At 48.9% G+C, this 23,208-nt stretch overlaps 2 protein-coding genes across 2 annotated transcripts; one reads left to right on the forward strand and one right to left on the reverse strand.

Moving 5' to 3' along the window:
• Nucleotides 1-2,978: 2,978 nt before the first annotated feature.
• On the forward strand, nt 2,979-15,051 carry PHKG1 (phosphorylase kinase catalytic subunit gamma 1). Its single transcript, XM_045459900.1, has 10 exons — nt 2,979-3,152; nt 5,407-5,511; nt 5,986-6,164; nt 6,611-6,665; nt 9,414-9,479; nt 9,755-9,918; nt 10,307-10,397; nt 10,531-10,684; nt 10,861-10,986; nt 11,356-15,051. Exons 2-10 carry the CDS (start codon nt 5,429-5,431, stop codon nt 11,599-11,601), a joined length of 1,164 nt encoding a protein of 387 aa, XP_045315856.1. The 5' UTR covers nt 2,979-3,152; nt 5,407-5,428; the 3' UTR covers nt 11,602-15,051.
• SUMF2 (sulfatase modifying factor 2) lies at nt 12,629-23,030 on the reverse strand. Its single transcript, XM_045459901.1, is given in 10 exon segments — nt 12,629-12,823; nt 14,055-14,112; nt 14,115-14,198; nt 14,391-14,475; nt 16,386-16,441; nt 17,290-17,440; nt 17,788-17,832; nt 18,283-18,397; nt 21,030-21,186; nt 22,902-23,030. Coding segments are annotated over 10 exon segments (900 nt in total). The 5' UTR covers nt 22,966-23,030; the 3' UTR covers nt 12,629-12,738.
• Between the last annotated feature and the right edge of the window lie 178 nt (nt 23,031-23,208).

Genomic DNA, 23,208 nt, shown 5'->3' on the forward strand with positions numbered 1-23,208 from the left:
TCATGATCTCGTGGTCCGTGAGTTCAAGCCCCACGTCGGGATCTGCGCTGACCGTTCAGAGCCTGGAGCCCATTTTGGATTCTGTGTCTCCCTCTCTCTCTGCCCCTCCCCTACTCACACTCTGTCTCTCTTTCCTTCAAAAATAAATGAACAACCACCAAAATAAATTAGCATCCACCTGGAGGACCTGACAGAATTCCCTGAGGAGCTTTTGTAGAAAAGTAGTTATGCAAGGAGTAGCTCACTAGCAAACAGTGCTCGTTAAAAGGGTTCTGGGGGTGGGGGGATCGGGGGGGTGGCTGAGTCAGTTTTAAGCATCTAACTCTTGCTTTCAGTGCAGTTTATGATCTCAGTTCGTGGGATTAAGCCCTGCGTCAGGCTCTGTGCTGACAGCATGGGGCCTGTGGGAATCTCTCCCTCTTTACCCCTCCCATGCATGCTCTCAAAATAAATAAATAAACTAAAAAAAAAAAAAAAAAACTCCAGTTGGAAGGTCAATGTTTCTTAAACGGGGCAGTAACAGGAAACTGTTTAAAATAATACTTCTAATCGACTGAGTGATAAAGGAAACGTAGGAATAAACCCCATTACAAGTGGATTCCTGTGGCCAGGTCAGCACATGTCCTAACCGCTGATCTGTCCAATTAATTGGTCAGAGATGAAAACCATTGTCTTTTGCAGTTCCCTTGCAGATGTTTTTCTTGCGTAAGGTACTGTAGTTACCCTTTCTTGAAAGACTCAAGCTCACTGCAACTGCCCATTCCATGTTGCCTTAAGGAGATACTCAATTTGGGGTGTATCGTTTTTAAAAATGAACTGAGCTCCATTTCTCACAACTCAAAAATTCATTTGCTCGGAGTTGACCTCCAGTCTACATTGTGCTCTGCAGTTTTCCAACTTCCAAATACACCTTTTCCACGTTTTTATTTTTGGGACAGAGAGAGACAGAGCATGAACGGGGGAGGGGCAGAGAGAGAGGGAGACAGAGAATCGGAAACAGGCTCCAGGCTCTGAGCCATCAGCCCAGAGCCCAACGCGGGGCTTGAACTCACGGACCGCGAGATCGTGACGTGGCTGAAGTCGGACGCTTAACCGACTGCGCCACCCAGGCGCCCCCAAATACACCTTTTCAAGGCTGGTTTTTTTTCCCCATCTATAAGTTTCAGAGACCTGTGAGTAAAGTGGTATTGAGATTAGTCAGTTGCTTCCTGCTGCCCGCTGCCTCCTGTTCTCAGCTGTGTTCTTAGAATGCCCTACTCTTCTTGAGTTCCTGAAAGTGACCAAGACCACCTTGCCTGAGTTACCACAGACAGTTCACAACTGGCAAGACCCCAGCATATTTGCTTCTGGATTCATCTGTGGGCTCCTTTGTCCATTTTCCCTGGAAGTATGTGAGTTCATGGTGTTAATGCCCCTTATGTCCAAGGGCCGATGGCGTATGGTGACTAGCCAAATAGTTTATTGTTGAACCAATGAACCAAAGGAAAATGAACCACTGACATCAATAAAATGCAAGAGTCTGGCTGGCCTGGCCTCTCCCTTGTAGGAGCCAGGGCTACACAGAGATGGGCTAGATGCACTGGCCCTTTGCCCTGAGTTCAGAAGGGATTTTTTTAAGCATTGAAAGTATAAAGCACAAGTCCACTCTACAGCTTTGCATCAGGACCACAAAAAGAGGAGGTGGGAGCTTACAGTAAGTGAAAGGAGATTGAGGTGTTTTCATCATTGGAGCCAGATGTTGCATCTCAGTTAAGCAGAGGCCTTAATGCGTAGTAGACCCAAAGTCCTTCCCAGTGCCCATTTATATAGAAATCAAGCAAAGTGTTTCCCAGGAGTGAAAGAAATAGATGGTCAGCATGAATAAAGGAAAGAGCTCTTGGGCCCATACCTGGGGTTCATCTAGGCCTTCCTTACCTACTTCATGACCTTGAGCAAGTCACATTCTCTTTAAAATTGCCTTAATACCAGAGTTTTGGGGTCCAAGTGAGAATGTGCAAGTGCTTTGTGAAATGCTCATCAAATGGGTGCTTGTGGGCTCAGCCTCTGTGTGAAGCACTGTATTAGCCCTCCCTTCATTTGGTATATTAGAATTAGGGGTTTGAAAAAAGGTAGCTTTAGGGGCACCTGGGTGGCTCAGTTGGTTAAGCATCCGACTTCAGCTCAGGTCATGATCTCTTGGTTGGGGGTTCGAGCCCCGCATTGGGCTCTGTGCTGACAGCTCAGAGCCTGGAGCCTGCTTTGGATTCTGTGTCTCCCTCTCTCTGCCCCCTCCCCGCTCACATTCTCTCTCTCAAAAATAAATAAACATTAAAAAAAATTTTTTTAATAAAAAAAAAGAAAAAAAGGTAGCTTTAGAATGAGAGAGAGCAATATGTCAGTGTCAGCATGTTGCATACATTATTTCCAATTCTGTCAACCTCTTAAGGTAGAATCATACCGATGAGGGCCCTCACTCAAAGAGCCCAAAGGGGCACCCTGTCAGAGCTCATATGCTTTTCCTGGCACACGGACCTCCTCCCAATAGACCACAGGCTGAAAACTAAATGGGTTAAGGATGAAATCATGGAGGCAGATCAGAGATGGATTCCTGAAGGGGATGTTCCTTAACCTTTAAGGTCTGCATTCTGCAGGTCAGCCACAAAAACTGTTCCTGAGTGGGCCCCTGTGGACACTGGGGCTACAGTGTGGGTGCGTCAGTTTCTCCTGGGGTTTCTTCAGGTCCCTGCTCTCAGCATATAGAGACACTGCTCCCAGAGAAGTGAATGTGTTCCCGTCAAGGCTGGCTTTATCTCCTCTGGGCCTGGAGGCCAAAGGAGCTCCAGAGGGAAGATTGGTCACCTCATGCTGTTCCTGCGTGCTCTCAGGCCACCAGAGTTTCCCTCACTGTCCAGCAGAGGTCACCTCCTGGTGAGACTTGGCCCCTGCTGAGTCTTGGCCTGCATCCCAGATTTGCAGTTGTGATTTATTTCTGGCACGTCAGGCTTCCGTCACCAAGTAGCAAAGCCCGGAGGACGAGCAGCAAGATATCCTACTGTGGCCACGAGTGTCTGCTGAGGACCTGCTTCAGCCCTCAGTTGTCCCCTCTCCCCAAGGGGCTCTGAGACCTTTGGGATTCCTGTCACATTCACTCAAGGGCCTGAGAGGACCTAACAGTGAGTAGCTGGGCTGGTGATGGACAAAAGCCAGGCAACAGGCAGAGAGGGAGAGGCTGTGGGCAGAGAAGATAGAAACATCCAGAGCCATCAGACCCACTTTTCCCTTCCGAAGGCAGCTGGATGCAGAGTGGCAGCATTGACTCAGGGTATTTGCCTACAGAAAGGGGGTTCTCTGTTATTGTATTTTCAGACTTTGTGTTTTGGGGAGGGATGTTTTGTTCCAAAAGGACCAGGTTCCCTACTCCCATCTGGGGACCCTTTCCAAAGGAGTCTTGGGAAAGGTGGGGAGTCGGGGGTGGGAGGGCAGGTAGGGAGGTAGTGGACAGAAGCACAAATTTGGCTCAATCAGGCCTAGAGCAAGGGAGTGGTCCCCCTGCCCCACCCCAGGACAGGTGAATGCAGCCAGAAGTGTGTGAAGCTGGTCAGGCCAGGGAATGGAGCCCCCAGCTGGGATGGCTTCCTGGAACGGGTCCACCACATCCTCTGCCTGTAGAGGGCTGGGGGAAGGGAGAGAACTTGCACTACCCAGCTTTGGGAGGTGGGGGACACAGACACCCATCTTGGGAACTTCAAAGGACCTGCAAGGAAATGGGCTTGTTTTTACAGGAACAGACATTTCTGTGCTCAGTTGGGGCTGCTGACTGGGAAGCCTGTGAGCAAGCAGCCCAGGCGCCTGCTGTTGGCAGAGATTGTTGTTATTCTAATTATTCCTCTGGTAACCAGGCACCCAGCAGTGGGGACACCAGGCTTCCTGGAACAGCTAGCCCTACTTGGCTGGTCAGCAAATTGGCCCATTTGATAGGCCAGGCCTTCCTGGGCCCAGAAAGGGCAGTAGAAGTGGGGCTAGAGGCAGCTTTGGCCCTGCTGAATGTTAACTTGTGCCCATTTTCTATCTGCCCCTCTTCCTATTGGTAGATGATTTTCTCTGTTCCTCAAATCCTATATCTGAGGTAGGAGTTTAGTACTATGGTGGCCTCTATATTCCTCAGGCAGGGGCGCCTGGGTGGCTCAGTCGGTTGAGTGTCCAGCTTCGGCTCATCTCATGGTTCGTGGGTTTAAGCCCTGTGTCAAGCTCTCTGCTGTCAGCGCCAAGCCCACTCGGATTCTCTGTCCCCACCCCACCTTACCCCTTGTACTTCCCCCACTCACACTCTCTCTCAAAAATAAATAAACATTTATATTCCTCAGGCAAAGCTGGCCAGCTCAGCTCCTGTGTCCAGGCCTGAGTATCCTGGCTTTGTACTGCCCCACACTGTGGCGGGACCACTCAGGGCTCACCGGCCATCATTTGGTAGGACATGGGGCATTCCGAGGATAGAACCGACCTGCCATCAGAACCCTGAGCCAAAGGGATACCTCCAACTGTTGACTCACATCCAGGGAGCAGCACTGGGCACGGCAGGGAGGAATGGCTGGGACACCCCAGAGATCAGGCTAATGGAGGAGGTGACACCACACACTGACAGGTGATAGCAGAAGCAGGGCCCATTAAGCTCTGCATCCCTCTGAGCTTCTCAAAAAGCATGAGAGAAAGAAGAGAAAAGAAAGAAAGAGAGAAAGGAAGAAAGGAAGGAAGGAAGGAGGAAAGAAAGGTTAGGAAAGTCCTGGTTGAGAGCAGAATGAGGAAGGAAGGAACAGTGGGAAGCACTGGAAGTGTGTTCCGGAAGGAGGGCTGTTTTCATGGAAGGACAGTTACGCTGGGGGAGGTGAAAGAGAGGCTCTAGGAGCCCCATATTGAGAAGATGAAATCATGAAGCTTCTCACCTTTCCGCAAGCACAGAGAACAAGCAGAGGAAAAGCAGGACTAGCCTCATCTCCTCAAAGAGAAGAGACAGCCCTTTAATTTGTCCTCTGCAAAGTTTCTCTGGGGTTCTTTCTAAAATCAAGGGTGTGCTGGCCTCCTCAGAGCTAACCCTGGGGCTGATGGCCCAACCTCCTGCCTCTGGCCTGGGCTTAGGCCTGGCCTGCTGTCAGCTGCTTCTACCAGGGGGCGGCAACTTACAGCGAGAACATCCGGGGAGCCACAGGGTTGCCTGGGGTTCACAAAAGTTTGCAGCCAGCAGGAAGACGCAAGCTGGGCTCTTTCCAAAGGGTTTTTCAACTCACATTTATTTTGAACGTCCACTGTAGGCCTGTTCTGTGCCAGGAGATACAAAGATGAGTGAGAAAGGGTTCCAGTCCTCAAAGAGCACATCCCTTAGATCAGGACGGCTGCCAGCTTCTTTCCATCTCTCCTCTCAGAGCCCCTCAGAATCACCCCGGAGGAGCTGAGCATGACCCGGGACGAGGCACTGCCAGACTCGTATTCAGCACAGGGCTTCTATGAGAACTATGAGCCCAAGGAGATCCTGGGCAGGTAAGGCCTAGACCTGCCCCAGGAAGTGCTGTCTTAGGCTCCAGCCAGTTCCATGGGCCCATGGGCCCATCCCCAAAGCACTGCCCACTTGGAGAAACCCTCAGTTTGGGGTCCTGCTCTCCTGAACCGGGACAAATGAGAAGGGTATATACCTCTCCCAGCGGAATTCTCCCAGTACTGTTGACAAGCACTTCCAAACCCACTTTGCACCAGGGTCAGAGATCAGGGGTCAGAGGGAAGGTGATGGCCCTCGATGCTGAGAAAGAGCACTAAACTAGGAATCAAGAGTCCTAAGACCAGGCTCGTTACTCATCAGCTCCAGACAAATCACCCTCCCTCTGCCATCTTCGTCCCCCCATCCCCAAAAGCTCCTAGGGAGTTGGTGGATAAGGCAAGACATCTCTGTTGTGCCTTGGACCTGGGATTCTCCCTGGGGTGAGGGGCCCCTGGACCACCTGTACTCTGCACCCCCAGAGGAGTTAGCAGTGTCGTCAGGCGCTGCATCCACAAGCCCACGTGCCAGGAGTATGCTGTGAAGATCATTGACATCACCGGCGGGGGCAGCTTCAGCTCTGCGGAGGTGCAGGAGCTGCGGGAGGCGACGCTGAAGGAGGTGGACATCCTGCGCAAGGTCTCGGGGCTCCCCAACATCAGTGAGTAATGTCTCTGGGCCCCAGCAGGGTGCTCCACCATGATTCTGCTCTAATAACCCAAGTCAGGGAGTGCGTGCGGTCCCACCGTGCAGCCAGCCAGGATCCCCAGAGTGTCTCCTGCCCCGGAGACCCTGCCAGCCCAGCACCCTGAGGCTTGAGGTTCCCAGCCGCACCCTCACCACCCTGGAGACTCAGCTCTAAGCCTCCTCTTCCAGCCAGCCAGAGGTTTGCAAGCAGAACTGGCGGTGGTTGCGGGTCAGGGAATGGGGGTGTAAGGTCCCGGGCTGGCCCCTCCCTTAGCGGGACTCCTTTGAACACTGTTCTGATACCCCTTCCGGCTCTTGAAGTCAGTCGGAGCAGCTTTAGTACCCTCACCCCTGTGCCCCCCCGCTGCCTCTGCCCAGGCTCCTCTGCTACCTGAGACGAGTTAGTCATTTCCATTTCAGTACAGCTGAAGGACACATATGAGACCAACACTTTCTTCTTCTTGGTGTTTGATCTGTAAGTACCCAGTCCTGCAGCCAGCCACACCCTGGGGCCTGTCGGAGAACCTCCTAGTGTGGTCCCTACCCAGTGCTTCCTGGAGACCAACAGCCAGCTCCCTACACTGTGGAGGCCAAATAGGATCACCAATGCTTCAGGTCAATCAGCCCCGGGGTCAGGCTGCCAGGTCTCGAATCCTGGGGCCACCACTTATGAGCTAGATGGTTTCTTTAAGTATCTGATTTCTCATGGGCATTACAGAAGTAATAATAGCACAGCAAATGGCACAATGTAAATGCTATTAATTATCAACTACAATGACGATGACGAAGGTGGTCATTCAATACTCATTCTGGACATTGAGGCTATAGCAATGAACAAGACAAAGTCCCCAACTTCATGTAGTGATCTTCACAGAGAGGGAACAGAAAGCAATGATACATACACATAGTTATGTACATGTACAGATGCATAAAGCAGAGCAGGAGTTAGAGAGAGGTGGGGCTTCTTTAGATGGGGCTGTCAGGGAATGCTCTCCAGAAGGTGACCTGAGCAGAGGCCCGGATGAAGTGAGGGAGGGATCAGAACCAAGACCTGGAGAAGGACCCTTCCAGCCGAAGGACAAAAGGAAGAGCCAGAGCAAGGGCCCCACCGGATGGGCTTCATATATTCCAGGATTGGCAAGGAAACCAGGGTGGAGTGGGGCAAGCTTGTGGAGTTGACAGAATGTGAGGCCAGTCTATACTGAAGACCGGATTTTGCAGGCATGTCAGCCATGGCAAGGACTTTGGAGGGATGAACACATCCCTCTTACTTTTGAAAAGCATACTACTGACTATAAGGAGGCAAGAGTGGAAAGGAGGAGGCCAGCAGTATTGAGGCAAGAGGCCCACCAGGGAGGCAAGCAGTAAAGGATGTATTTGGGGTGTGGCTCAAAGACTGACATCATCGTTGTCGTCATCAATGTCACTATTCCCCTGCTTCTGCACCAACAGGGCTACTGAGACAAGCCCCTTGTCACAGGGTCCACTGCCCACAGGGGGCCTTTCAGCTCTGAGAGCCTCTGTTTTCTCAAGAAAGGAAAAATGGTAACAACCACTGTGCCCATCTCACCAGGCTCTAAGTATTGAATTCGACGACACAAAGTGCTCTGTGAACAATGTTTTCAGACTTACCATTTTTATCAGAAAGGCTTCCCAGGGACGGGAACTGTCCAGCTCCTTGTCGCCCCACTCCATTGAGTCCTCACTAAAGGCTCCATGAACCACCACCATTGTGTGGTGTCTTGATTCCTCCATACATGATAGCTAATTTTAGGGACTGGATTTACTTGAGAAAATTATTCAAGTAGGTTTTGTCTTGTTAGAATGTTTCATACTGTAGCCATGCTGAATATGTGTAGGGTTATTTTCTTCCAGACACAGTATAACCTTGCCTGTGTGTACAATTAAACTGCCAGGTCCATTAGGCAGCAGCCTGTTGTATCTTGCCCAGTCCCCAGTGTTTACTGGTTAATCTTTCTTATGTTGCTAACAGTGAGTTCTTCTAGTGTCTTTTTTTAAAAAAAAATTTTTTTTTAATGTTTATTTATTTTTGAGACAGAGAGAGACAGAGCATGAACGGGGGAGGGGCAGAGAGAGACGGAGACACAGAACTGGAAGCAGGCTCCAGGCTCTGAGCCATCAGCCCAGAGCCTGACGCGGGGCTCAAACTCACGGACTGTGAGATCGTGACCTGAGCTGAAGTCGGACGCTTAACCGACCGAGCCACCCAGGCGCCCCTCTTCTAGTGTCTTTAAAATGGAATTAGAATAATAAAAACTGGATTCACACATGGCCTTTCTGGAACACAGTGCAGATATTGTACAGATAAGGCTCACCTCTGTAAATTCTAAGTTGTCTCCTCAAACAGAACCCCCCTCCCTGCCATACCAGCTAAGCTCAAGGGTTTTCTTGCCTCTATGACAGTGGCCAAATTCCTTTGTGTCCCAGGAATCCTGCTGCTTTCCCTGGAGGGGTGGGTGAGGAGAGCAGGATGTACCTTTCCTCTTTAACCAGGGGAGACTTTCCCAGGGCCGCCCAAGACTTAACCAGCTGCAGCTGTCCCCAGCTCTGCTCGGTGACACTGCCCTGTAGAGCCCTTGTGGGCAGCTCAAATATCCCTAACCTTTGAAGAAGTTGCTTAGGGAAGCTATTTTTAACGCTGCCCTGAGTTGCCCTCCAGGGTACAACTAGATTGTTTTAGCAGCGACCTCTTTCTACATCATTCCAAGAAGTGGGAAGATTGAACTGTAATTCTTACTCCTAAAATAGGCAAACTTTGCTCTCGCAGCACCTGCACTGTTGCCTCTACTGTCCATTCCTGGGAAAAATCAGGACACTCTTGTCCTGATCTGGATCTGGGGCCTTGGGCCAGTGGCTCAGGGTCCCTCTTTCACCTCCCAGCCCTGATTTTGGCCCTGATAGATCCCAGTCAGTGTGTCACTTCCACAGGTGGGGGGACCTTCAGGCTGGTGCCATCCCACCCCCAGTGGGGGAGACACTCACCCTCGTGCTATCCCACCCTTTCGGTTTCCACTGTTCTTCTAATCTGCCTAGACAACCCCTCTGCTCACTTCCCCAGCTTCTTCCTGCAGCCCTTGGTCCTTCATGGGGAGTGGTCCACTCTGCCTCTGGAGATATGAGGGGAGGAAACAGGTCTCTGGGAGTAGGGTAAGGAGGGGGTGCTCTTGGGACCCATCCAGATACAAACCCGCCATCCCCACAGGATGAAGAGAGGGGAGCTCTTTGATTACCTCACTGAGAAGGTCACTCTGAGTGAGAAGGAAACCAGGTGAGGATCCATTTGCCCCTATTGCCACTCCCTGCCCCAGGGTCCTAGTGATACTGGCACCAAGCTCTTGGAGTGAGAGCAGCATGCATTTGTCTGGGCTGGGGGCATGCACTGCTGGCTTTTGTAGCCTCCCTCCCTCTTTGGCTCAGCCTAGATGGTCTCAGCCTGTCCTCCCGCACTGGCAGTCTGGTGGGTATATGGGCTTTGGTCTCCCTGCTTGCTACCGGGCCCTGCGGAATAGGAGATAAGAGTGACATGTGCCTGTCCCACCCCAGAAAGATCATGAGAGCCCTGCTGGAGGTAATCTGCAATTTGCACAAACTCAACATTGTGCATCGGGATCTGAAGCCCGAGAACATCCTCTTGGATGATGACATGAACATCAAGCTCACAGACTTTGGTTTTTCCTGCCAGCTGGAGCCAGGAGAGAAGCTGCGAGGTCTGGTAACGTGGCCTTGGCCCATGTCAGGGGCTCAGGTCTCTCTCATCCACGCTCCCAGGAACAGAGATTGCCTGGATTTCTCCCCTGATTTCCGCTCCCAGAATAAAAATCCTACCATTTCAGGGCTAGGTGTCTCTTCAGGTAAGCCTCCTCCCAGGGCTGAGCCAGGTTCCCACTGCCTGAGTTCCAGGCCGGGATGGCTAGACGTGACCGAGGAAGCAACAGACCCAGCACCCAGGCCCTGCCCTTGGCTCTGAAGCTGGCCAGTGTTAGAAGAGTCCCAGCCCAAGCACCATTTTGCTTTTGTCTCCATTTTTTTTACTTTGGATCTTCCCCCTTCCAAGCGCCCCCTGCTGACCTGTCCTGAATGTAACTATTTCTGCAGAGGTCTGTGGGACCCCCAGTTACCTGGCCCCTGAGATCATTGAATGCTCCATGAATGATGACCACCCAGGTTATGGGAAGGAAGTGGACATGTAAGTATGTTGGGAAGTGACCCAGAAGGACAGGGATGCCCTCGTGGCTAAGAGCACCTGGCTGGGGAGGGGAGGAAATGGCAGGAGCTACAGCCAGTCCTCCTGCCTTCCTCCCTGTTCCACCTGATACCAGGTGGAGCACAGGCGTCATCATGTACACCCTGCTGGCTGGCTCCCCACCCTTCTGGCACCGGAAACAGATGCTGATGCTGAGGATGATCATGAGTGGCAACTACCAGTTTGGCTCACCTGAATGGGATGATTATTCAGACACAGTGAAGGACTTGGTGAGAGACCAATCCTTCTGGCTCCTCTGCTCAAGAGAGGGGGAGTCCACCACGGGGGAGAGAAGCCTATCATGCTACAAAATGGAGGACCCTACTGGGAAAGACCTTATGTGTTCTGAAGTGCTGGAGGGGACCCTGCCTTGATGTTTTCAGCTCCCCCTTCCTTATTCTCTCAGGTTTCTCGCTTCTTGGTGGTGAACCCCCGGGGCCGCTGTTCAGCAGAAGAGGCCTTAGCACACCCGTTCTTCCAGCAGTATGTGGTGGAAGAAGTGCGTCACTTCAGCCCCCGGGGCAAGTTCAAGGTACTGAAGCTCCCCTCCCACCCAGGGCAGGACTCCAGTCCAAGCCCCTAAGTCCCTTTCCTTCCCCCAGGGACTCCTTTCACTCACAGGGTTTCCAGAGCACCTGCCCTTCCCCTCCCACCCATCCCTGTGATGGCTCCAGCTCAATTTCTGGCATCAGAGAGGACAGATGTCACCCATCTGGCTCCAAAAGCCCACATCTCTGCAGATGCCGGAGGGGTGGGAATGATAGGGGGAACACTAGGAAAGGCCCAGCGGTAGGCACACAAGGCTTCATAGCAATCACGCTCAGGGACTCCCTGCACTGGAAAGGGAAGGACACAGGCCGGCAGGGACTGGGTCCAGCTTCTCAGTTCTGGCTTTCCACAGGTGATTGCTGTCACAGTACTGGCTTCAGTGCGGATCTACTACCAGTACCGCCGGGTGAAGCCAGTGACCCGGGAGATCGTCATCCGTGACCCTTATGCCCTCCGTCCTCTGCGCCGACTCATCGATGCCTATGCTTTCCGCATCTATGGCCACTGGGTGAAGAAGGGGCAGCAGCAGAACCGGGCTGCCCTCTTTGAGAACACACCCAAAGCTGTGCTCCTCTCCCTGGCTGAGGAAGACTACTGAGGGGCCAGCAGGTGGGGTAGGTGGGGCGGGGGGCGGGCAAGGAGGGAAAGCCACAGAAACAGAAGTTGAAGGAGTGAGATCCTGTCCAAGCCTCTGTCCAGAGCGGGGTACTTGGGCCTGGCCAGAACCCCTGCACCCAAGGCCCCTATCCCCTCTCAGAGGCTCTGCACAAGGGCAGGGCGCTCCCATCACACGTCATCACATGTTGGTGAGTGTGGTCAGGGCCTGTCCCCATAGAGGGGAACTGCTTCTCTACTTCCCAGCTGTAAGCACCATCTCAGGTTCTTCTCATGGGAGGCCCAGAGTTCCAGATGCTTGCGCGCCCTTCTCTTAGGGTGCCAGGGTGAGGATAAAAGAGAATAGTCTGAGATATACAATCACAAGAGGTTTTACTGAGCTCACAACATCCAGTGGCACCATGGGAGCAGGTTCTTTTCTAGGGACATATGTTTAGAGGCATATGGGAGCCCTGATCTGATTAACAATAGAAAGGGAAGGTTCTGGTATTTGTCTGTCTGGAATATCATTTACTTTGTGACTCTCACAATACAGTTTTGTCTGGTAAATAATTCGGCTCCCCTAGACCCTTTTAAGACTGACATTGTGCTTTAAAGAGCCTGGTTACTGCATTCTATGTACGGTTAGCAGAAATTAGGTTCCTTCAGAGGCATGTGAAACACTACAAATGAGGTGAACGAAAGAAGTACTTTCCTTCTACAGCAATTTGCTTGGAAAACAAAGAGAAATGGCGAAATTCTGCCTTGAGAAAACAATGTCGGATACCTGAATCAAACATTGATTTAAAATTTTTAACAAAGTGCCTTTCAGAACACTCTGGCCCAATTGTTTGAGTACTGGGCCCTATACAGTTAATATCTGACCTCTAAGAGAAACACCCAGCTCTTGGCCACAATCAATAAGTTGGGCCCCTTCTCCAGGAGACAGTGGCACCCCTCCTCTGAGGTTAGAGTCCTCTCCTGGCCTGGTGAGAGATGCCTGCCACAGAGGAATGGAAGAGGGGTAGGAGGTCATTCCTGAGGCTAAAGTTTAAGAGTCTGGAGTTTGGCTGTGTCTGGAACGTGGCCAGGGAGTGGCACGGGCACCATGGGGCTCTTCTCTTTGGCTCTGCATAGCTGTTCACAACTCCCCAGGCAGTCGGCCTGCACTGGATGCACAACGGAAGCCAAGGTTGTCTGAAGCTGAATCTGGAGTGTTGCCCATCCTGGCACCAGAGAAGAGGAGAAAGAATGGACATTTGTTGAAAAGGGGCCTGGAGTCTTACTCCACTTTCCTGCTCTACCTCCTAGGGCCTGCTGTGGTCCAGGGTGCGGGAGGACATGGTCTAGAAAGAAGCCTGGGGTGAGGGCACTCGTGGGGCAATGGGGAGAAGGGCCCTGGGACAGGGTGGAGGAAGTGTGAGTGAACAGCCCTGAGAATCTGCTCTGGAAGGCAGGAAGGGCAATGACTAGTAACTTTAGCTGCTGGTGGTTTAGAATAACTCAGTCAAAACAAACAAACAAACAAACAAACAAACAAACAAAAAATCCTGTCAGTAAGAAGCAAAATGTTGTAGTGCCAGTGAGTACTTCATACTTTTTAATGAACTTTCACATATGCTCCTTCATTTGTCATTTCTCAATAGCTCTGGAAGGGAGGGTCTGTTCACCATTTTAGAGACCCAGCAGATACTAGAAAGATGTAAATATCCTGCCCAGAGCCAACTACTGCTTCATGGGCACAAGAGATTCAGTGGCAAACCCAGCTTCCTGGTTCCCAGGCTAATATCTTCTCCATTACTTTGTCCTAAAAAAAGGAGGTGAGAGAAAGTCTTGGGCCTCAATGTGTCAAAGAAACGTCTGCAAACCTGACTTCCCGAGGCCACAGAAACTGTGGTCTCTTTTTAATCCTTATGGAACCCGTAATGGGAGAAATCACAGGGAGATCAATCAAAATAAATGTACAGATGAGAGTGTAGAGACAGTCCCAGTAGGAGACTCAGGTGCTAGCACTAATCATCTGTGTGAAATGAGCAGGTCCCAGCACCTCCCTGAGCCTAATTTTCCTTGACGGTAAAACAAAATGGTTACGGAAAATGATTTTTCATGTGCTTTCCAGTTTGAAGGGTCAGTATTTCCATGACCCCAGGCCATAACCTATTTATGTGGCCATTCTACCCCCCTGTCTCCGCACACCCAGTTAGGAGGACAAGAGCAGAAAGAAAACCTTATGGTGTGGGACACAAAGTCTTTCTGGGTCCTGAGAGCTGGCAAGAAAAGGCACAAGTCGCCCTGGGCTCTTTTGCTTCTCATGGCAAGTGCTGCTTGTTCTCTTTTCTGTGCCCAACTCTGGGTGCAGACGGAGGTGTGGAAGCAGTGCCAACACCAGCTCTGGTGCTGTCTGTGCTCTGGGAGACCAGGACCTGACCCTCAGCCCCCAGATCCCAGGCTTCTTACCTGGTGGTGACCCGGGCCCGGTGGTTGGCGGAGCCATCAGCTGTGTCGATCCAGGATGCCCCCGGAGGACACGCATGTCCTGGTCAGTGGCCGGGTACGGTGATGCCGTCCACTCCCACACGTTGCCCATGAGGTCATAGAGCCCTACAGCACAGCAGGGTGGGGGTCAGTCCCAGGCTGGCTAGTACCCCCCCCCCCCCCCCCCCGTCCCCACTTATGAAGTCTTTAGGGGAGCAAATGCTTCTCTGGTGGTGTTTCTTTCTGCCTCATTGATCAACAGAATGATCCCGCCAAACAATTTGTGAGTGTTGACAGCAATGTGAAAGGAAATCTTACCATAGTTATTCTGTGGGGGGAAAGCATTCACTGGGGAGACTCCATGGAAGCCATCCTCAGCTTTGTCACCCTTGGGGAACTTTCCCTGAGAAGGAGAAATTTAGACTAAAACATTTACCATCCTGTTCCAAGGCAGGTGTCCTTGTCTACCCAGAGGAAAACCAAGGTCACTTGCTGTGTCATCTGGGGTGGGGTGAGGGGTATGGGGCAGTGTTCTGAGGTACCCATCCTGAGCTCCCAAACTAGTCACCTCATGTCCTCCACCATCAACTCCTGGCTGGATTAGGACGGGTATGCTTTCCCCTGTGCCCACAGGCGTCTAGAACAAGCCTACCCCACTCCCACTTTCTCCACTCTCAGCAGCTCCCACTCCTCTGCCTTGGACCCCATGCGCTTCGGTGCCTTGGGAAGAAAGGCTCTCCTCCCCTCCTCTGTGGTCAGCACCACCTGCCATCTGCAGAACAACCAATGCCCACCCTGTGCTCTCCTGTAACACCTCTTCCCCTTCTACCACCAACAGGTGTAACTCTCCCTCGTCTGCCCTGACTCTATACTCATCTGTTCTTACAACCAAAATTCCTGAAAAAAAGGACCCTATATTTGCTGATGCAATGTGTCCAATGTGTTCATTCTTCTCATTAAAACTGGGATTCATCTTCCACTGGTCTATGGAAGCTGCTCTTACTAAAGGGGAGATAGAAGGGGCAATAGCTACTACGTGCTAGGGCTACATTTATCGCTTTTAATTTAATACTTACAAGGTTGTGAGGCAAGTATTTTCTCCCTTTAAAAAACTGGCAACTGAGGCTCAAAATGGCTAACTTATCAAAGATTACAGTGAAGAAGTCAGATCTGTCTTTTTGCAAAGCTCTGATCCAAAGATCATCTAAGATCAGTTTACCCCTCAGGTCCTTTTTAATGCTACCCCCTGAAACGCTGACGCTGTACCACCTCACTCTATAGAGTCTCCCTGGGAGATGACATTCTTGCCCAAGATGTATGCTGATGACTCCCAAACCACTTGCTCTGACTCAGACCTCTGTCCTAAGTTCCAGACTCATATTTTTGACTTCCAGCATATAAATGACCCAAAGGCACCTTAAACTAAGCTGATCTTAGTTCAGTGATCAGTGATCTCAGTTCAGTGATCAAGTTCTAGCCTTCTGACCCCAAATGCATATCATCTATTCTGGATAATGGTACACCATCATCCTGTTGCCCAAGCTTAGATTCATGCTCGAACCCAACTCTCTTTCACCTCTCCACATCTGATTAATTACCAAACCCTGTCTATCTTCTCAGGCAAGCCTCTTCCATTTGGCTTCCTCTCCATCCTGTTGCTACTTAATTCACATGTTCAAAATCCCTTGTGCCATTGCCACAGCCTCAAATTCAGAGACCGCCCCCCCCCCCCACTGCCACCATTGCAGCTGTACTTCGTTGGGTCCTGTGCAAATTAGCAACTAGCATACTCCCCAAATCAAAGATGCTTTTAGTCCCCTCTGTTGACTCCCCACTGCCTACAGGGTAAGATATAACCGTATCTTGGCACACCTGGTCCTTCATAATCTGCTTACAACCCACTGCCTACATCATCTCCTACACCCCCCATTTCACTGTGCTCCAGCCTCTCTGAATTTGTCCCGTCTCTGAACACACAGTACCCTTTCCTAATACAATGCTTACACTCATGTTGTTCCTTCAGCTGATAATGCCCTTTCCTACACTTTTCACTTGGCAAATTCCAATCTCCATCAGGTTCAATGTCATCTTCTCTGTGAAGTCACCCCCAGCTCTCTCAGGCAGTCATTTACTCCTGCAACTCTTCAGTATGTAGCCCTACCACACTGTCTTTTGCTTTACCAGTTTAGCAGTTTATCAGTCCCATTAGAACACAAAGCCCTCTGAGTCCCACAGCCCAATGTGCCGCCTAACCTACAGCAGGTTTCGATCAAGGCTTTGAGAAGGGAGAGGGGTGAGGAATGTATATCTTACCTGCCACAGGTTGGTGCGGTTTGGCTGAAACTGGTTTCCCCATGGATAAACCTGACCTGCCAAGAGAGCAAGGAGATAGCAGGGGTGGGAGAGGTGAAGGGTTGTGGAACAAGGGAAAGACAGAAATAGTGAGGGAATCAAAAGGAAGTCAGAAGGTGATGAGAAAAGAAGAGAGAGATTACTTTTATTTCCCAGGCCTGTCCCTTCCCCTCACTGTACTGCACTCAGAGCCCCTGGCCTCCTGATCTGCTCCAGGACAGTGCAATCCCAATTGTGGTCCTGACTCATGCCAGTCTGTCAACTGTTACTGGATCATGTCTAGATTAAGTACAGAAGTTGGGGGTAAGAATGAAGAAACTTGTCAACTAGACTTAAATTGGATAAACAAACAAGCAACCTTATTATTCACATTCATAATTTTGACTACTGGGATAGCTGGTGTTCATTCAAAGAGTAGCAGAGGTGTTGAACACGGGGAGTTGCTGCTTCCTGCTCCTAACTTTTTGTTTAGTTGGGATTGCAGAATAACAGAGTTATGAGCAAATAGTGATTCTTTAGTCCCTTTACACCTATGGAAAAGGCAGTCTAGGTAGTGCTTTTCTTTCCCCCTATGCTATGGTGTTCTGATCATTTACTGAAATGTAACATGTCTGGGTGCAATCTCCAAAAATGACAAATTTTCTGTCTGTTCCTTCATTCCATTTTTCCAGTTAGTAATTTTTATGGCATTGTACATTAGTATGGGTGTGAGATGGATGAGAATTGAAAACAGGAACAACCGGCCCTTTGCCACACAGTTTAGAAGACTGCTCTCGGGAGTATGGACCCTTCCCACCCTTCAAAGCCCCCCATGCAGGGTAGTATGGGAGAAGAATAAAGGGGAGTCGCGCTGCCGACTCTATACCCGTCAAGCCCCCTCGGGCAGCAAACTCCCACTCTTCCTCGGTGGGCAGCCGTTTCCCCCGCCAAGCACAGTAGGCACGAGCGTCATTCCAGCTCACGTGTACCACTGGGAGCTCCAGTCTCTCTCGGATGCCAGAGCCAGGACCTGCAGGCTGACAGCCAGGATGAAGTGAGACAGACTTCTGGGAGCTCATGGAAGTCTGAGGAAGGCTAGGCTTAAGGTGCCTGAGTTCAACTTTTACCACTAGATGGAGCAAGGAAGTTGGAGGAGACAGCCTGGTGAGCGCGGAGAGGCCCAGAGTCAGAAACGGAAAAGTGGGGTGGGCGATGGGAAAAAAGATCAGGGCACAGGAAATAGGGTTGCTTGGCTGTGTCCTCAAAATTTATGGTCATCCTTTTTAATTCCATATTTCTAGATGGGCAACGGGTCTAGGGAAGCCAGGCCTCCAGAATAAGAGTCAACAGGGGCAGAAAACAAGGCAGAGGAACCAACCCTTACCTGTCTCCAGAATGCCCTTTCCACTGGAAGCCACCAGAGAACAGACTGCAAAAAAAGGAAAAGGCATGACTGCAAGATGCTCTGACCCAGCAAGGTCACCTTCCTGACTGACACACAGGAGGCAGAGCAGACACTTTAGGCTGAGACTCGGGTGGTCCAAGTGGGGCTGTTTCTGGAACCTTTAAAGCAGGACATCTCATGACCGTTATTGGAGGGGATGTTGAGATGTTCTCTTGTCAGTTCATGGAGTAACTTGAACCCTACATGTGACCAGATCACCAGACTTTTTACAAAGTCTCTCTAGGCAGAAACCAGCACAAGGTTAACGTCTCGGGAGTATGTGTTCATCTGACTCTTCCAGGGAGGATCTCTCTTGCTTCCTCCCTGCCTGCGGCTCTCAGGGGTGATTCTTTCTTGTGGCCCAGGTGACCCCATAACCCACAGGATTCTCTGTCCAGGGCCCACTCCTTCAGCTGAAAGCCCAGGTTCTCTCACCTCCATCTGATGGGCCGCTTTGTTTCTAAGCTCATCCGAGACAAAGTCCTCAAAGACAAAACTCCACCCAAACTTCTCAGCCTCTGTCCGGTACTTTTTTTCCCTGACAAACTCCCTGAAAAGAGAGATATTCATTTGGTTAAGCTGGTACAGTTCCAGGTCCCACTGTCACCCCCTCCTGCTCCAGAAAACCTCATATATCCTTCACCTTTAAGTCACACATCACAGAGTTTCCGTCAACAACAAGGAATTGACATTGAAGTCTGAGTAGGAGATTTTCCTTTAAAATCTGTTGCTGTATGTGTAATTCACGTAGAGTAAAATTCACTCCTAGTGCAGTTTTGTGAGTTTTGACAAAACTTATAGTCATTATCACAATCAAGATATAGAGGAAGTTTATCAACCACCTCCAAAAATTCCCTCATTGCCTCTGCAACCATTGCTGTTTTTTGTCCCTATAGTTTTGCCTTTCCCAGAATATAAATTCACATACATCAAATCATACAGTATGTAGCTTTAGAGTCTGGCTTCTTCCATTTAGCATAGTGCCTCTGAGAATCACCCACGTTGTTGCCAGTATTAGTTTGTTCCTCTGTTTACAGAGTACCATTTTATTGTGTGGAGGTTCTGTATTTTGCTTATCCATTCACCACTTGCAGGTCATTTGGGTTATCTCCAGCTTTTGGAGATTATGAATAAAACTGCTGAGAATATTTAAGGGTGGGGAACAGGTCTGTTTTCTGAAAGGTCTTCATCACATCCCCACTCTCACAACAATCATGCGAGGGAGGCAGAACGTGATTATCTCTATCTAACAAATGAAAAAAAACGGAATCAAATAAAAATGATGTACTGAAATTTTAGAGTGGATTTTCACACAGTTTGGTATGGTTTAGCAAATTTTAGCACGTAAAATTTCCAGGGTAAGATGGACTGTTTTCACTGGGCTAATAGTACCCTGTCTGTGCCAGCCCTCTGACATGAGGAGGCATTGTTCACACAAGAAAGGGGCATTGAGAATGGAGGAGGTGATCAGATGTGGTAGCAACAGCTATTCACCAACCTCAGAGCATCTGAGTAGTTTGAAAATCTTTCACCAGAGAGGCAGAGACAAATCATGGGGGTTCTAAGCAAAGTTTAGGGGCTTGCCAGAGGTCTATCATAAAATAGGTCATTAAAAATAATAAATAAATAAATAAATAAATAAATAAACGTCATAATTTGAAATATAAAAGAACACACACTGTTCATCTATCTAGCTAGCTATTTCTGGTTGTCATGATGTGGTGCAAACCTGATCAAAAGTGATTTCTCCTTCAATTTTAATAACTTTCCTGTTTAAAAATACTTTTAAAAAGCACATATAAGCATGGAGTGCTGGTTGGCTCAGTCAGTTAAAGCGTCTGACTCTTGGTTTCGGCTCAAGTCATGATCTTACAGTTCGTGAGTTTGAACCCCGCACCAGCTGTATGCAGCCTGCTTGGAACTGTCTCTCTCCCCGCCTTTCTCTTCTTCTCCCTTGCACTCATTCTCTCTCTCACTCTCAATATAAATAAATACTTAACAAAAAAGCACATATGTGTAATGCACATTGTATTATAGAAAAATGAGAAAGCACAAGTATATGAAAAGAAAAAAACTGAAATCATCCATTATCAGACCAACTAAGATATATATATATCCCTTACATAGTGTTCCCTGTCCTGCCCCCCCACCCCTCCCAGGAAGGATTTTTAAATACCTTTAATAAGGTGCTTCCCTGGAATTATTTTCATTTGGAAGTCACAAAAACATGGGCAAAATCTGTAAACTAACACAATGCTACATCTCCCAGTTTTTTTTTTTTAAATTTTTTAAATGTTTATCTATGTTTGAGAGACAGAGAGAGACAGAGTGTGAGCGGGTGAGGGGCAGAGAGAGAGGGAGACACAGAATCCAAAGCAGGCTCCAGGCTCCAAGCTGTCAGCACAGAGCCCAACGCGGGGCTGAAACTCACGAACTGTGAGACCATGACCTGAGCGAAGTCGGACACTTAACCGACTGAGCCACCCAGGTGCCACAAATACACTAATAATTCTTACGCTTACTCTGTCTCCTGAGTAAATTTTTCCCCGTAAATTTTTATCTTAAAGAGTTTTAAGGCCACAATGCAACATATAAGTCATTTCCCACATTTGCTTTGTCTTCCTGTTTCCTCCTCTTCCTTTTCCCACTCCTCTCTCTCTATATTCCCCCTGTATCATTTGAAGGTAAGTTACAGGTATCACCTGGATCATTCCCCACTTTAGCCTTTGCAAAACATACCACCTTGAGGAAAGTGAGGCAGCTCAACAAGGCTTCCTAGATTGAGTTGGAATCACAATGCTTGTCCTAAGACAATGCCAGTTCCATAAGTAAATATAAAGGATATTTAAAGACTCCCAGCTACTATGACCCTTCTCCCAATCCCTTTTCCCTGTGGAAGAGGTTTTTGTTAAGTGTTTGACTTCTGCCCCTATTTCTCAGTGTTATATCCAGTGTAATGGAAAATCCACTGGCTCAAGGTCAGAGGGTTTGAGTTCCAGGTCCAGCTCTGCCGTAAACAGAGTCTCCAGACTTCAGATTCTTCACCTGAAAAATGGAGACAGCACTTATCCCATATTACTATTGCAAAGATGATATGTAATAGTGAACAAGCTAGTTTGCTTTTAGCTATCAGGAACGAAAATCAGAAAGAGCCTTTACCGCTCTTAGAATACCTGATGTACCTGAAATCTTTGTTGGTGACAGGAAATATATCAATGGCAAAGGGTTTTACTGTCACCTCCCGGACAGGCCCTTCACCATCTCTGCCATCTGGTGAATTTGTTCCCATCTGGAATCTCCCACCTGGTAGCTGGACCATGCTAGTAGCCTGCCCATTCCCTGCAGAGAAAAAGGAGCATCATCAGTAATACATGAATATATATAAAACAAGTGACAATATTTGGATCATACGTAATATTCATAATGATGTAATGAAAAAAAAAGGCGGCTTAAAAATTTGGCTTTAAATTCTTGTTCTGCCACTTAATTTGTTGGGTGACCTTAGGCAAATAAGTCAGTCTGAGTTTTGGTTTCTTCACTTACAAGATGGAGATAACATCTAGCTATTGCATAGGTGTGGCTGTATAAATTAAAATTAACACGTGTGAAACGTTGTGAGTGCATTGTAAGTATTCAACAAATGTTTATTTTCTTTCTTACTGCTCTATTCCTGTACACAACTCTTTGTCCCAGCTAGGTAAATCTAGATACTATACCCTGAAATACATCTAGCACCTCTCTACCCACACTTCTGCTCAAGTTGTTTCTCTGCCTCTTCCTCCCCATTTCTGAATGATTTTCACTATTATATCATATGCTCCAGAAAGAAAAGGACTACACTTGTTTTGCCAGTGTATTCCTGGCATCTAGCATAAGAGCACGATAATTAGCAAATAACTGAATGAGGTCCTTCATATCTACTGTTTGAACACCTCAGAAAATCAGAATTAAAAGTATCTTTATTATTTATTTTTTAAACTTTTTTTGTTGTTGTTGTTGAGAGACTGAGAGCACGAGTGGGGGAAGGGCAGAGAGGGAGACACAGAATCTAAAGCAGGCTCCAGGCTCTCAGCTGTCAGCACAGAGTCCAATATGGGGCTCGAACCCACGATCCGACTGAGCCACCCAGGCGCCTCAAAAGGATCTTTAATTCAACCCCCTTATTTAACAGGAAAAAACCAAGACCCAAAAAAGAGAAACCACTTAAAGAACTAGTTAGCAGGGACAGCACTAGATCCAGGTCTCCTTACTTCCAGGTCAGCACTATTTCCAACCTGCTACACTTGTCTTCACACTTTGGGGTGTTATGTTTCTGCCTAAGGATGTCTAAGTATTATAAGTTCCTCAATGGCCGAGTCTACCATTTTTTCATGTTTCTCTGTCTTTAGCCTTCTTGTTCTCATTCTGACACAAACTGATGATTTCATCTACTTCAAGGGAGAAAAAATTTTACAGGGAAATCTCAGATTAAAAGGGAATTAAGAAACAACATATAACTGCAATGTATGAACTCTGACATTAACTCAGTAGGTAAACTATAACAAACAGTAGACGAATTTGAACACTAACTGTATGTTTAAGGATATTAATGACAACTGTTAGTTTTTTAAGGTAGAGAAAGAGTATGGTGGGTTTTTTTCATGACTTCTTGTCTTTTTGGCTATTCATGCTGTGTATTTTCAAATAAAATTGTGTCGTGTCTGGATTCACTTCAAAAAGGCCCCAGGGAAGGAGAAAGTGATATACCAAAATAGCAAGATTAGTTATAAACTGGCGCCTGTTTTTAAGCTGGGTTACCGGTTCATAGGAGGAGGTGTTTTTATATTCTTTTACACTATGTTCGAAAGATTCCAAAATAAATTAAAAGTGAAAAAGCAGTTAGATAGGATATGAGCATTAACCATCTTGCCAAGTTCGCTGCCTCTGGCTGCTCCAAGCCCATCCCGGAAGCGGGCGGAGGGGCCACGGTCTCTTTCTCGACCTGGCAGGGCACCTACCCCTTCCCTGATGTTTCCTGGGGCACACAGGGTCAGGGGACAGGCCAGCACACTGACCTAGCTCGAGCCACGGGCCAGACAGGAGCAGCGGCAGAATCAGCAGCGGTGGCGAGAGGCCCATGCCGGTAACACGAGCAGCACGCCGCACCGTAAAGCCCTTCTGCGCCTGCGCCCTGCGTGCACCGCTTCGGCCACCGTATCGCTCGCAACGCCTCCTTAGCGTTTCCCTCACAACCCGCTTTGGTCAAAAGGGCTTGGTTAGTCCCAGGCTGCGGCTGGGTATAGAACGTGTGGAGCCAGAGAAGAGATTAGTGTCCAGGGGCCCTGGCGTTCCACAAGCTCCTCCATTACACTGTGAACAGAA

Source organism: Leopardus geoffroyi, chromosome E3 (assembly GCF_018350155.1).
Source record: "Leopardus geoffroyi isolate Oge1 chromosome E3, O.geoffroyi_Oge1_pat1.0, whole genome shotgun sequence".
Taxonomy (NCBI): domain Eukaryota; kingdom Metazoa; phylum Chordata; class Mammalia; order Carnivora; family Felidae; genus Leopardus; species Leopardus geoffroyi.